This window comes from Perognathus longimembris, chromosome 1, assembly GCF_023159225.1.
Source record: "Perognathus longimembris pacificus isolate PPM17 chromosome 1, ASM2315922v1, whole genome shotgun sequence".
NCBI classification, from domain to species: Eukaryota; Metazoa; Chordata; class Mammalia; order Rodentia; family Heteromyidae; genus Perognathus; species Perognathus longimembris.
This window is the reverse complement of record NC_063161.1, coordinates 129,155,198-129,169,775: the sequence shown is the minus strand read 5'-3', so window position 1 is coordinate 129,169,775 and position 14,578 is coordinate 129,155,198. Positions and strand designations below refer to the sequence as shown.

Sequence of the window (14,578 nt, the reverse complement as noted above, 5' to 3'; positions counted from 1 at the left end):
ATAGTACATTGAGGACAGTAGTAAGGGTGGGTCTGGATCCACTGAGGATCTGCATAGGGGAACCTCTGGGGTTGCGGCAAGAATTGGTTCCTGACTGGGAAGCCTGGGCATGGCACCCTCGCCTACTGCTGCCTCTTCCTGCAGTGAGCAGCTAGACAACTGGGTGTCCTGAATGGAGACTTCAGCCATGCAGATCCCAGACCTGGCCTGGTCTTTGGCGCCCTCTAGAGGAATATTTCATCCTCATACCTCTGCTTTGAGTAACCAAATCCTAGATCATATAATAGAAGCTGCGGGCTTCATGAACTCTTTACTTACTGTCTGTCACCCAGCACCCCACTGGCAGATTTCTGCATGATTGGAAGATTAGCAATGGCTCCCACATGTCTCAGCACAGTGTCACCTGCTCAAGTCTCCAACTTCTGCCTTGTCCTTTCAGACCCAGCAGGCCGTGACTCTGAGGATTTGGTCTTCAGATGTTCCTCAGGCTCCCTCTTGGCCCCAACTTCAGTCATTCAGCTCGCCAGCCTTCAGCCTGAACCTCACACAGGGCCAGCTTTGGTTCCTCAATGGAGCTTGCCTTTCCCAAGGGAAGCATTTTCCTGAGGGCGAGGCCCAAGTTTCCTCCTTCTGACCTCAGGTAGGGTACCCATAGGAACAGGCTTGGGGAGAGGGGTTCCCTCTTATCTCAGATGAGAATGAAGGCTGCTCAATGGAAGGCTCCACGAGGACTGACACAAGGTCTCTACCTTTCCATTTGCTTGTGATTTCCAGAGATTTCTACCTCTAGTTTCCATTCTTTTAGCTCTCCCGGTAGGTGACCTCTGCTTCCTTAGGCCTTGGATCCAAAGACAGGCAAAAATCGTGGCTTGGAGCACCAGCCCTTCTTTCCTCTGGGCCTGAAGCTCAGAGAGCCCACTTTCCATCTCTGACCTCACAAGCTGCTTTAGAACTCGGTCACTATGATGCTACTGGCCAGAGGAGAGATTCTATTTTGGGCCGTGTGTCTGGATGTGGCTCAAGTAGCACAGGCCAAACCCCTTCCCTACTGACCTCTCCCCTGGAGGAGCGGACATAGCCTTGGGCCCATGCTGGGGAGGGCTGAGAGGCGGGCTCCAGGCTGAGGACACAAAGATAGCAGAGCCTCAGCTGTAGGTGCAGCTGAGCCTGCGACACACATGGAGGAATGAGATCAAGACCTGCTTCCCTCAAGGAACTCCTAAGGCAGAGGCTGGGACATGTCAACAGCGTGAGTGGGGCCCAGGCAGCTGGGGCAGGATGAGCTCCTCGGGATTCCCAAGCCTGGAGTTTGTATGAGGAGGAGGTGATGGAGGAGTTTTATTTTGGAAAGAAGCCCCAGCTGGGAGTTGAAGGCTTGCCTTTCTATCCTAGCCTCAGTTTCCTTACCTGTAAGGTAGCAGCTGGCAGGACTGGCGCAGCTATGGGCAGCAGAGATGGGGAGGATGTATTGGGCTGGATTGTCAGCAGAGCCTGGGGATGGAAGGAAGAAAGAGCTGAGGACCAGCTGTACTGGTCCTAGGCAAAGGGAAGCAGGTCAAGCTTAGCAGAGTGTTTTCTCCCCATCAGAGGCTCTATCAGGGGTTCTGTACCTAGAATTTGGTGATATGAGTTTGTGCTTGCTAAGACTTGGGAAGGCTAGCAGGACCTCTGAAGGGCCTGGCCCACAGGTCTGGCTTCCAGAGGCCCACATGGAAATAGGAGGGTGGGACTCCAGGGCCTGTCCTCATTGGCTGAGGCACACCCAACCCTCCCGGTCTCTCCCTGCCCAGCTTGGCTGGATTGAGGGGTGGCATTAGCAGGCACTGCCTAGTGTCTTCTCCCCTGGAGAAGAGGGGAGCTGATGAATGAGTCAAGTTCTGTGTTCCCCATTCCTAGTTGACTTCTCTTTGATTCCACAGCCTTTAAAAATCTGAAAGACAAAATATGGCTCAGATGACCAGGCAGGGACGGTAAGCAACCTGACTTCTATCTCCCCGCCCCCTTAATTCTTGGCTCAGTGTACCTCATCCTCTGACTTAGTCTCTCCCTTGCAGAAACTGTTCTCCTAGAGCCCCTCCTTTTCATCCACCTAGTAGCACACTGATCCCCAGAAGGGTCCCTCCTACCTGTCTCTCGTCCTCATAACACAGTTTAAATGGGGTCTGGGGTAAAGGGGGACCTTGAAAGACCTGGAGATCGGAGTGGGTCATTGGATTTTGACTGCCCCCGTGTAGGTGGCACTCAGTTGAACTGAACTCATCACCCCTCAAGTTCTCAGGCATAACTCTTTTGGGGGCAAAAGCATGAGCCAATGTCCTTGTACTGACAAGACTCTACCTATCTGCTCCCTTTTGCTTCTATAGCCCGCATCCTAAGCCTCACCCTCCCTGCTCCAATCACACCAACCTCCTTCACTTTCTGCACCCATGTGGAGTCCTTCATTGACTTTTTTTTTTACTTGAAGTGGTCTTCTGCATTACTCCTTTTATCTCCTCCATGTTTGTTCAGAAGCCACCATCTTTGCAAGGCTTATGACTGCCTTATTGGAAATCAAACACCATGCCCAGTCCCTGTGCTCTCAGTTCCCTTTCTCTGCCTTATATTTTCCCATGGGACTTAATTGCTTCCTAACAAGTGAGTGTCCTTGCTTATGCAAGCACTGCCAGTTCTGTGTGAGCTGGGGTATCTGTGGGTGCCCTTGTGGATGCAGAGGACAAGTAGATTCCACTGTATACTGCTGACATTTCTGTCTCTAGCCCATACCTCCCTCCTGGGCTTCCACAAACCCACTGGTGTCCCAGATTCCAGTTGAAAATAGATTTCTCCAAAGCCTACTCCTCTTCCTGTGGTCTCTGCTCAGCCAAGGGTCAAGATCACATCCTTGATGTTTTTCTCCTAAAATATCTAGAACATGTAAATTTCCTGTCATTGTTCCTACCTGATTGAGACACCATTTGTTTTCTTCTTCCTTTTTTATTTTGGGTGCTGATAGTGGCCCTTGAACTCAGGGTGTCAGGCTCTTGCTTGGCTATTTTGCTCAAGGCTGGTACTCTACCACTTGATCCATAGCTCCACTTCTGCCTTCTTGGTGGGGTAATTAGATAAGGGTTTCAGGGACTTTTCTGCCTGCACTGGCTTTGTGTCGGAGCCAGCCGGCAACGAAAGGGAATCCTGATTGAGGGGGCAAGGATTAAAGAAAAAGAAAGATACAAGACAAGGGACAAAAGACAAAAGACGGGGTTCGGGAGGTCTGCAGCTCAAGACTGTAGCTCAAGACTGCAGCCCCGTTTATTCTTAACTTCCAGCTTATATGCAGTTTAGGAACCAGGGAATAGCTAAAGTTCAAGAACACAAAAAGGCTTCTAAGTCCGCAATATCCAATGGCAGTAAAGACAGGATGAAGTTGGTTAACATAAGAATGGACTCCTGGCTGGGGATATGGCCTAGTGGCAAGAGCACTTGCCTCGTATACATGAGGCCCTGGGTTCAATTCCCCAGCACCACATATACAGAAAATGGCCAGAAGTGGCACTCAAGTGGCAGAGTGCTAGCCTTGAGCAAAAAGAAGCCAGGGACAGGCCCTGAGTCCAAGACCAGGACTGGCAAAAAAAAAAAAAAAAGAATGGACTCCTGTGGACATAGTAAAGCATTTCCGATTAGTCCTGTCTTTCCGGTAAGCCATGTCCTAGCACATCCTTGAGATAACAACATAGCAAGAGGTCAGGATGAACTTTGCTGCCTGCTCCCTACAGCTTTGAACCTCAATCCTCAGATCTCAGCCTCTTGAATAACTAGAATTACAGGTGTGAGCCACCAGCACCCAGCCCTCTTCTTCCTCTTTATCCTCCAGACCACGGTACCTTCCCAAATTTCAGTCTCAGACCTCCTTCCACACAGATGTTGGGGCCTGAAACTAATCTTTTCATCTATCTGTCTATCCAACACTCAGTACTAACAACGCAGTACTGTGTACTGTGGGAAGCTTTGGGATCTAGTTCAGAGTAAGAAACAGATTCTTCAGTTCTCATTTAACCAATATTTATTGCACATTATCCCTGTTCTAAGCAATGAGGATAAACCATGATGAAAGGTCTGGTCCCTCCTTTCCTCCTTTTCTCTCTCATTCTCTCATTCACTCATGCATTCAGTCACTCAAAATTTCTCTTTTATGTCCACCTGATTGCAAGGCTGGTGTATTTTCATTTTCAGCAGAAGCGCGCGCGCGTGCGCGTGTGTGTGTGTGTGTGTGTCACTCTACCACTTGAGCCACCGCTCCCCTTCTGGTTGTTAATTGGAGATAGGAGTCTCACAGACTCCTTCCCAGGCTGGTTTTGAATCTTGATCCTTGGATCTCAGCTTCCTGGGGAGCTTGGGTTACAGGTGTGAGTGAGCACCTGGCTGCCAATTACATCCCACTGTGCCACTTGTCCAGTCTTGGCTAGAAGAAAGGGGCCTGGATGAACCATCAGCCCCAGCTCCTCCCCATGTCCCTGTGGTGCTCAGATGCCTCCAGATATCCCAGCTGTCCCGGCCGTTCTGGGCTGGAGAAGGCTTAGGTAGCAAGGCTTCTGGGTTACTCATTAACTCAATCATAAGCTGAAGAGCCAACGCATAGCAGGCTGACTTGAGTGTTCTTTCTGTCCATGGGCTCGGACTGCTGCTGCTTCACACCCACCCCCAGCTCCAGGATGAACTCCTGGCCTGTCCTAGCAAGGATAAAAACAGTACTGAGGAAGGAGATGGTGCGAGAGTTCCTGGCAGAGTTTCTGAGCACATATGTCATGATGGTAAGTGGGTGGGATTCCTCCTTCCCTATTGCCCTTACCCCACAGGGCACATTATTCCTTCCCCTGGCACTGAGTCTGGGAAAGAAGCAAAGGAAAGGAGAGAGGTCTTCCTCACCAAATCTTTTTGGGGATGGAAGGGCTCATAATATGCCAGGATAGAGTACAACTATGAGTTAGAGGTCATGATCTGCATCTAGACTCTGAGTTCAAGCCCCAGGACTGGCATTAAAAAAGAAGAACAAGAAGAAGAAGGAGGAGGAGGAGGAATGATGGGAAGTGTGGAAGAGAATGTTAGGCTTTGAGAATTAATCCTGAGGGCAATGGGGAGACATTGAAGGCTCCCACACAGGGGAATTTCATGCGGTTGGATTTGGATTTTGGAAGGTAACTGAGGGTACAGTGTGTAGTCTAAGCAGTCAGGTGAGCCAGTGAGGAGGTGTAGCCATGACTGAGGTGGAGGGAGTGATGGATTGGGGTGTGTGGAGAAGAAAAAGCCTATTTGAAGATTTATAGATGACAGAAGACAGAAATTCTTCAAGCAACCAACATGAAAAAAGCACTAGGGGCCATTCTAGAGTATAGGCTCAGCACAGGGCCAGAGAAGAAGTTGCTTTGGTCATCACCAGATGAGATGGAAAGTAGTTAAATGCAGGACTCTGGCACCCGAAGAGGGTTGGGCTGGAAGCAGAGAGGTAAAGTTTGTAAGAATATGGGTGGTACTTACAAAAATTATCTAGAGAGCTATGTGCCTGTTGCTCACATCTGTAATCCTAGCTACTTAGACCGCTGAGATCTGAGGATCACTGTTTGAAGACATCCTAGGCAAGAAAGATGATTGGACTCTTATCTCCAATTAACCAGCAAAAGGCCAGAAGTGCATGTGAGGCTCAAGTGGTACAGTGCCAGACTTGAGGAAATAAGTTCAGGGACACTGCGCGGGCTCTGAGTTCAAGCCACCTGACTGACACCCACCCCAGGACACACACAGTGATGGAAAGGTGTTTTTTTTTTTAATTTTTTATTTATTTTTATTTTTTGGCCAGTCCTGGGCCTTGGACTCAGGGCCTGAGCACTGTCCCTGGCTTCTTCCCGCTCAAGGCTAGCACTCTGCCACTTGAGCCACAGCGCCGCTTCTGGCCGTTTTCTGTATATGTGGTGCTGGGGAATCGAACCTAGGGCCTCGTGTATTCGAGGCAGGCACTCTTGCCACTAGGCTATATCCCCAGCCCCGGAAAGGTTTTTATCTTGACCTCACTGGGCAGGTTTCTCCCTGACTCCAAGCTTGTCTTCTTAATTCTGAAGCATAGACTCCATACAGTCCACCCTTCATAAGCTTAGGAGTTAGGTTTGAACTCTGGCTGTGCTGTCTTCCAGCTATGTAATGTCCAACACATATCTTAATGGTGCAGAACATTAGCTTCCTTGTTGATAAGTGTGAGCACTAACGCAGATGGTGGACTTGTGTGAAGAAGGCCAGGTGCCAGGACCTGGCACACCTGTGATCCCATGGTTGGCCCCTTGTTGTTCCCAGCCTCTCTTCTTCCCCTCCTTTTCCTCCTCTCTCACCTGCTTTGGCTCCTGAGCTGTGAACACAACAGCCCAATTTCTGTCCCACTTTAATCCAGGACAAAGTAATTCATTTATGACAAGACATTCCAGTCCCATGAGGGCCGTTAAACCTTGGAACCTGGGAGGCAGAAGAGTGATTCCTTGGGAAGTTCTTAGGAAAGCAGGCACTGCCGACACTCCTTGATACCTGCCCATTACCTACCCAACCCTTCTCCTTTCTCTCCTTTTCAGGGCTGGCGATTGAACTCAGGGTTTTGTATGCGTTAGACAAGTCTTTGGTTTGGTACTTTTTATCCCGTCCTTCTTTTTGTCTTTTTCTCTTTTCCTTTTTTTTTTTTTGTTAAACTATTATTTTTTTTTTCCAGTTTGGGGCTTTGAACTCAGGACTTGGACACTGTCCCTGAGCTTGTTTTGCTCAAGGCTAGCACCATACCACTTGAGCTACAGCGCCACTTCCGGCTTTTTCTGTTTATGTGGTACTAAGGAATCGAATCCAGGGCTTCATGCATGCTAGGCAAGCACTCTACCATTAAGCCACATTCCCAGCCCAAATTAATTATTTTTAAAATTGTTATTATTAAGGAGTTGTACAAAAGGGTTACGATTCCATAAGCCAGGGAATGAGTACTATGCTTCTTGGACATTGTCACCCCTTCCTTTGCTTTCCCTACCCACCCCGCATCCCTGCCAACAAGCTTTACATTCTACCACTTGAGTCATAGTTCTAGTTTTAGCATTTCTTTTTGTCAGTCCTGGGTCTTGAACTCAGGGCCTGGGAACTTTTCCTGAGCTTCTTTTTGCTCAAGGCTAGCACTCTATCACTTGAGCCACATTCTTAGACTCTACTTTAAGCTTTTTGGTGGTTAACTGGAGATAAGAGTATTGCAGACATTCCTGACCAGGCTGGCTTTGAACTGCTATTGTCAGATCTCAGCCTCCTGAGCCACCAGAGCCTTCCTCCTTACCAGTCTTGTTAGCCAGCGAGGTTAAGGCCTTCACCTGCAGGCTTTGTGTTTTTTTTTTTTTTTTTTTTTGCCAGTCCTGGGGCTTGGACTCAGGGCCTGAGCACTGTCCCTGGCTTCTTTTTGCTCAAGGCTAGCACTTTGCCACTTGAGCCACAGCGCCACTTCTGGCCATTTTCTGTATATGTGGTGCTGGGGAATCGAACCCAGGGCCTCATGTATATGAGGCAGGCACTCTTGCCACTAGGCCATATTCCCAGCCCCATACCTGCAGGCTTTGCATAGTTCAAATGCCTTTCTCAGCCCCAGTTCTTCCATCTGTAGGGTGGAAGACAAATATAAAACATTTGCTACACAGATTTTCTGTGATGGTTGAAAGAAAGTAATGGTTATAAAAAGAACCTGGTGAGTTGGGCATGGTAATACATGCCTGGCATCCTGACTACTTGGGAGAATGAGACATGATATCTCTGAGTTCATTTTTGCAAGGTTAGATAGAGACTACCTAAAAAAACAAGCTACATAACAAAAGGGCTGGTCTTGTGGCTCAAGTGGTACACTGTTTGCCTGTGAGTGTCTGAGTTCCATCCCTAGTACTGAAAAACAAAAACAGAAAAACCTTTCTGAGGTTCAAGTTTATGTAGGACATTGTGTTGTTGTTATTTTTAGTCACCATCCTAAGCCAAGAAATGGAGGCTTTTTCAGTTGATCGGAAGCTTAGTGAATCACCAGGGTAAAGGTTTTGCGCAAAAGGCTAGTGTGACCTTGGGCCCCATTTATTGTGGCTGGGGTGAGGGAAGTGGACTGTTCTACTCTACCACCTCTAGAGATGTTGTCTTTGGAGCAGATTTCCTGACTCTGTGGAGACCTTAGGGCTGGGCTATTATTCACTGACCAAGGAGAGGAGTGGCTAGAGTTATTAAGGCCCTGGAGACACAGCTGTACCCTTGAGCCACTGGGTACAGATTGCAAACTTAGATGCTACAAAGGCCAAGACAGTCAAATCAAGGTTCCAGGGGCTTCTGTTAATTGCCGAGTAGGTAAGGGAATGGCTGTCACTGACTGTGGCTGTAGAGGTAGAACATAGGCCAGTATGGCCTGGGCTTCTCATTTTTTTTCAAAAGTTGAAACTTGAGGTCTTCAAAACCAAGTTATCCAAGCCTGGCCCCAATGGCTCATGCCCGTAATCTCAGTTACTCAGGAAGCTGAGATCTGAGAATCTCAGTTCAAAGCCAGCCTGAGCAAAGAAATCCCCGAGAGACTCCTATCTAAATTATCCACCCAAAAAGCTAGAAGTGGAGGTGTGGCTCAAATGGTAGAGTGCCAGCCTTGAACAGAAAAGCCACACAAGAGCTTAAGACCCTGACTTCAAGTCCTAGTATTGGTACAAAATGAACAATCTAGTTATCCAGATTAAACCCAATTCACTGTGGAGCAGGTGCATGCAGGATCATGTGGTGTTCATTTTTTTTTTTTTTTGTCTTGGAGCTTGAACTCTGGGCCTGAGCCCTGTCCCTGAGCTCTTCAGCTCAAGGCTGAGAGCCTTGAGAGCCACAGCCATGATTTCCGGGTGGTTAATTAATTGAAGATAAGAGTCTTAGGGACTTTCCTGCCCTGGCTGGCTTTGAACCGCAATCCTTGGATCTCAGCCCCCTGAGTAGCTAGAATTACAGGCGTGAACCACGGGGGTGCCTGGTGGGGTTCATTCTTAATTCATTTCTTTCAGCAAATGATTTTTTTGAATAAGGTGGGAAGGGTAAGGGGGTCGTCAGGTCTTATACCCTCTTCTTTCCTTCCTCTATCCTGAGCCTGTCAGTCTGCCCTGCCTTACCCCCACTCCATCCCCATCCATCAATTTCTGTCCTCTCCTCCGCACGCTTCAGAGATGCCTCCAAACATAGAGGACCTTTCCATTATCTGCACCGGCCTACTCTCGCCCAGCCCACTCCAGTGACCATGCTCTGTTCTTTTCTCTCTCTCTATCCTTATCCTGCCTCAGTCTCAGCCTATAAGCATACCAGAGTCCCTTCATTGAAAACAACACAAAATAAAACATCCCTCTTTTTACCCTGTGAGCTCTTCATTTGTTACTCTCTCTGTGTCTTCAGGAAAATTCTCCAAGTGGTGTCTCCCCTGGCACCTTTCAACTCTCTCATCTGCTGGAGTGTATGTAGCTTTGTGATGGAACATTTCCTTTTCAAGAGCAAGATCCTCGATTAGATCTCTAGCATTGTCAAAAATAAATAAAGTGCTGACACGATGGCACACATGGCAGTGTTTGCTTTGAGGCCATCTAGCATGAATGACTGCCTGGATTCAGCCCTGTCTCATTATGTTAAAGGCTGTGGGACCTTGGAGAAGCCATTGTAAACTTCAGGTCTGTCAAATGCAGAGAAAAATAGTGCATCCTTAAGAAGTGTTATCAGGGGCTGGGGATATGGCCTAGTGGCAAGAGTGCTTGCCTCGTATACTTGAAGCCCTGGGTTCGATTCCCCAGCACCACATATACAGAAAATGGCCAGAAGTGGTGCTGTGACTCAAGTGGCAGAGTGCTAGCCTTGAGCAAAAAGAAGCCAGGGACAGTGCTCAGGCCCTGAGTCCAAGGCCCACGACTGGCAAAAAAAAAAAAAAAAAAAAAGTGTTATCAGAAGCCCTGCCTGTGACTCATGCCTGTCTCTTGGCTACTCAGAGGCTGAGCTAGGCAGAAAATCTGTGAGATTCTTTTCTTCAACTAACCACTAAAAAGCTGGAAATGGATGCAAATGTGATTCAAGAGGTAGAGCACCAACCTCAAATGAAAAAGCTAAGAGACAGTACCTAGGCCCTGAATTTAAGCCCCAGTAGTGGCAGGTACACATACACACACACACTACTACACCACACTACATACCACACATACACAAATGCTATCAGAAATTTTCTTCAGGGGCTGGGAATGTGGCTTAGTGGTAGAGTGCTTGCCTAGTTTGCATGAAGCCCTGGATTCGATTCCTCAGTATCACATAAACAGAAAGCTGGAAGTGGCACTGTGGCTCAAGTGGTAGAGTGCTAGTCTTGAGCAAAAGCAGCTCATGTACAGTGCCCAGGCCCTCAGTTCAAGCCCCAGGACTGGCAAGAAGGAAGGAAGGAAGGAAGAAAGGAAAGGAAGGAAAGATGGAAGGAAGGAAGAAAGGAAGGAAGGAAGAAAGGAAGGAAGGAAGGGAGGAAAGAAGGGAGAAAGAAAAAGAAAGGAAGAACAAACGAATGAACAAAAGGAGTTTCCTAGAGCCTAGCCTGTAGTGTGAGATTCCCTGAATTGTGCATTCTACCCCAGGAACCTCCTTCTTGAAGCCCTATCTCTACTCTCCAACTTCACCTCTTTTAGGATCAAGGTACCTGGAAATGTCATAAAGATCTCTGATTCTGCATAAATAGAACCTTTTTTTGTGTGTGTGTGCCACTGGAATTTGAACTCAGGGCCACCCACTTACAAGACAGGTACTCTACTACTTATACTGTACTATACCCCAAGCTCTTTTATGCTTATTTTCCAGGCAGAGTGTTGCTTTTCTTGTCTGGGCAGTGTGGACTGTGGGCCTCCCAATTTGCACTGTCTCTGTACCTGGGATGTCCAGTGCACTCTGCCACACCCACCTCTATTAACTGAGATGGGGAGATCTTCCTTTTTGCTCATACTGGCTTCAAGTTTTGATCCCCTCAATCTCAGCCTCTTGAGTAGCTAGGATGACAAGTATGAGTCACTGCACCCAGGCCCTGGATGTTTTTATACTCACCATCAGCTCTCACTGGGTCAGGTCTGAAAAGTCTCCATGAGGGCATCAGAGAGAAGGCTCTGGAGAATGAGGAAATGGTAGAAGGACTTTAAGGGCAACACCAGGGAGGCTGAAGGAATGGATGTGGTGGGGAGCTCTCCTCTGAGGGTATGGCTGCTGGGCGGGCAGACCCTTCAGAAGTCCTCCCTTGCAGGTGTTTGGCCTTGGCTCTGTGGCTCATAGTGTTCTAACAAACCAAAAACAAGGGAGCTACCTTGGTATCAACTTGGGTTTTGGCTTTGGAGTCACCATGGGAATACACATGGCAGGCGGCATCTCTGGTGAGTGAGCCCAATCCTTACCTGACTAGGCACCGTAAGGTATTTCTTGATGGGTTGTTTTGTGCCCACTTGCAGATAGCCCCTTTCTCTGACCCAGCCAGGGCCTCATTAGTGACCACGCTTCCCCGGACATGCCCTGGGCCCTCTCCCCCTCTGCTTTCACTGGCTGGGTCATCTTAAGAAATACTTTTACCTTCTCTGTCCCTCACTTTTCTTGGGTGGAGGGGTTAAACTGAAGGTGGGTCCCTAAAGTCATTGTAAGAGTGTTCTTGTCACACAGCCAATACTCCATAAACACTAGCAGTTAGTACTGTTGCTTTCAATGTTATTTATTTTGTTGTTCACTTCCGTTTTTGTTCCCACATTAAAACCTGCCCCTCACAACAACAGGGGCTCACATGAATGCAGCTGTGACCTTCACCAGCTGTGCACTGGGCCGTGTGCCCTGGAAGAAATTCCCTGTGTATGTGCTGGGCCAGTTCCTGGGCTCCTTCATGGCCTCTGCCTCCATCTACATGCTTTTCTACAGTGAGTTTTCTGCCTCCAACCTCAAGTCTCTTCCTCTGAAATATGAGTGAATCAGATTGTGTGTGTGTGTTTGTGTGTGTGTGTGTGTACACGTGCATGCACACATACTAGGCCTGGGGCTTGAATTCAGAGTCTGGGCACTGTCCTTTAGCTTTTTTGTTCAAAGGTGGTACTCTACCACTTGAACCCCAGACCCACTTCTGGCTTTTTGCTGGTTAATTGGAGAATTTTGAATTTTTCTGCCTGGGCTGGCTTCAAACCTTGGTCCTAGATCTCAGCCTCCTGAGTAGCTAGGATTAAAGGCATGACCCACTGGTATCTGGCTAGCAGATGAACTCCTGGTACCCTAGTCTGTAAAAAATGTCTAGTAGAGTCTGATCACAGAGACTCAACATTCCTAATATCAACTATGTAGGGGGAGATCAAGAAGAGGATTGCTGAAGGTTAAGCTCTGGCAAAAGTCATCAAGACCCCTATCTCAATAAGCTAGGCAAGTTGATGCACAACTGTGACCCTAGTCATAAGGGAAGCAGAGGTAGGGAGATGGCGGTCCAGATAGGTTTGGGCAAATACTCAGGATTCTATCTTAAAAAATAACTACTTTAAAAGAAGACTATGAGTGTGGTTTGAGTGGTAGAGGGCCTATGGAGCAGATGCCAGGCCCTGAATTTATTAATTTATTTTTTCCAGTCCTGGGGCTTGAACTCAGGGCCTGGGCACTGTCCCTGAGCTTCTTTTGCCCAAGGCTAGCACTCTTCCACTTGAGCCACAGCACCACTTCCAGCCTTTTCTGTGTATGTGGGACTGAGGAATCGGGCCCAGGGCTTTGTGAATGCTAGGCAAGCACTCTGCCACTAAGCCACACTCCCAGCCCAGGCCCTGAATTTAAAAGAAAAGAAAACTGGTGGGAATCTAGTGGTTGAGGTCACTCTTTATCTCCACAGCGGCCATTCAAGACTTCTCAGGTGGGCTGCTGACAGTGAGCGGCCCTAAAGCCACAGCGGGCATTTTTGCCACCTACCTTCCTGGCCACATGACATTGTGGCGGGGCTTCCTGGATGAGGTGAGTAGCTCAGGGAGGGGCCCCTTCCCAAATATCCTCACGACAGAGAGGACAAGAGCAATTTGGACGAGGAGTGTACCAAGATATGCCTCTGCCAAAACATCTGGGCTTGGAGCCCTGCCAAGGCCCCGTGGCCAGGCCAGGGCCTCTGCGCTCTGCCATGGCCTCTGTTCCTCAGGTGTTCCTGACGGGGATGCTCCAGCTGTGTCTCTTCGCCATCACAGACAAGAAGAACAATCCAGCACTTTCAGGGACAGAGGCCCTGGTAATTGGGATCCTCATTTGCCTCATTGGGGTGTCCCTAGGCATGAACACAGGATACGCTATCAACCCTTCCCGGGATCTGCCTCCCCGCTTCTTCACTTTCATGGCCGGCTGGGGAACACAAGTGTTCAGGTACTGCTCTGGCGGGGCTCCATTTCTGAAACTCTCTATGAGTCCCCTGAGGCAGATGGAGGGAGAAGGTGGCCTCAGATGGACATGAAGGCAATCCTGAGCATCATCCTCTTTTTTGTCTGCAGTGCTGGGGATAACTGGTGGTGGGTGCCAGTGGTGGCACCGCCCCTGGGTGCTTACCTAGGTGGCATCGTGTACTTGATCTTCACTGGCTGTGACAGCTCACAAGAACCCCCGAAAATGGAGAATTCTGTGTCATATGAAGACCACAAGATAACCATAGTGCCCAAGGGCAGGCCATGCAAGCCTACTCTTACCCCTGTCTCTGTGAACTCTGCTTCAGTCCAGCCTGCCCAGCCCTTAAGCAGCCCCAGGCTTACAGAACGTTTCTAAGGAGAGAGGATTTTTTATCTCAACCCTACTCTAATAAAGCAAGCCTAGTCCCACACCAGCACCCTCACTTCTTAAGGGCTTCCCGGGGCAGGCTTCCCTCTGGAGTTCTTCCAGGAGCTCCAGGATTATTCTTTTGGGTCTTTCTTAGCAGGCTAGAATGTAGAATGTGGGAGAGCAAACTTGGGGGTTCTCTGATTAAAATTCACACAGAATGGCTTTCTTTCAGGCATAGGGGATTGGGGGGGTTGAGCGAGAGCTGGTGGGGGCCAGTTTGGGGGACAACTTGAGGTTTTTAGGAGCAGGCAAAGCCCATGCATTTAGATCAGAATGTCTCAACCTTCCTTCCCAATCGGTGCCTCCTCAGCAGCTTTTTTTTTTTTTGTTAATTACTCATATTAATACTACCTATATACTGTAATCTGTTTGTGTACTGTATCTGTGCTTTATACATAAAAGATTAATACTTTTTCCACCACGTTCCCTGAATTCATTTCATCCCCATAGGAACACTGGGTATGGATGGAACTTTTAAGGGGCAGGCTCTTGTTCCTCTCTCCTGACACTGGAGCTCTGGCACATGAAGGATGAAGTCCAGCATTGGGAGGGAGGATGTAACAAGGCAATTCTTTATAGTTTTTCCTTGGTGCTGGTTCTGGGCTTTGAGTTCTGGACCTGGGTGCTGTCTCAACTATTGTGCTCAAGGCTAGTGCTCTACTACCTGCACCACAGCTCCACTACTGGCTTTTTTGTGAGTTAATTGGAGATGTTTCATGGACTTTTCTTGCTT

The 14,578-nt window shown here is 48.4% G+C and overlaps 1 protein-coding gene across 2 annotated transcripts; it reads left to right on the top strand.

Annotated features, from left to right (window-relative positions):
- The first annotated feature begins 242 nt into the window (after positions 1-242).
- Positions 243-14,261, top strand: Aqp7 (aquaporin 7). 2 transcript variants are annotated; one of them, XM_048363271.1, is made up of 8 exons: positions 243-1,249; positions 1,920-1,970; positions 4,682-4,787; positions 11,285-11,411; positions 11,802-11,939; positions 12,884-13,002; positions 13,181-13,398; positions 13,524-14,261. In XM_048363271.1, exons 2-8 carry the CDS (start codon positions 1,945-1,947, stop codon positions 13,789-13,791), a joined length of 1,002 nt encoding a protein of 333 aa, XP_048219228.1. In that variant the 5' UTR covers positions 243-1,249; positions 1,920-1,944; the 3' UTR covers positions 13,792-14,261. The 2 variants fall into 2 exon arrangements, with proteins under 2 accessions (XP_048219228.1, XP_048219166.1); XM_048363209.1 differs by lacking the exons at positions 243-1,249; positions 1,920-1,970 and having other exon boundaries at positions 4,287-4,787.
- Positions 14,262-14,578: the final 317 nt, after the last annotated feature.

Excerpts from the sequence above, each read along its gene's own strand:
- Aqp7 (XM_048363209.1), top strand. The coding sequence starts at position 4,644 with ATGGGCTCGGACTGCTGCTGCTTCACACCCACCCCCAGCTCCAGGATG. Across the intron at positions 4,788-11,284 it reads TGAGCACATATGTCATGATG|GTGTTTGGCCTTGGCTCTGT; the intron begins GTAAGTGGGTGG and ends CCTCCCTTGCAG. Across the intron at positions 11,412-11,801 it reads CATGGCAGGCGGCATCTCTG|GGGCTCACATGAATGCAGCT; the intron begins GTGAGTGAGCCC and ends TCACAACAACAG.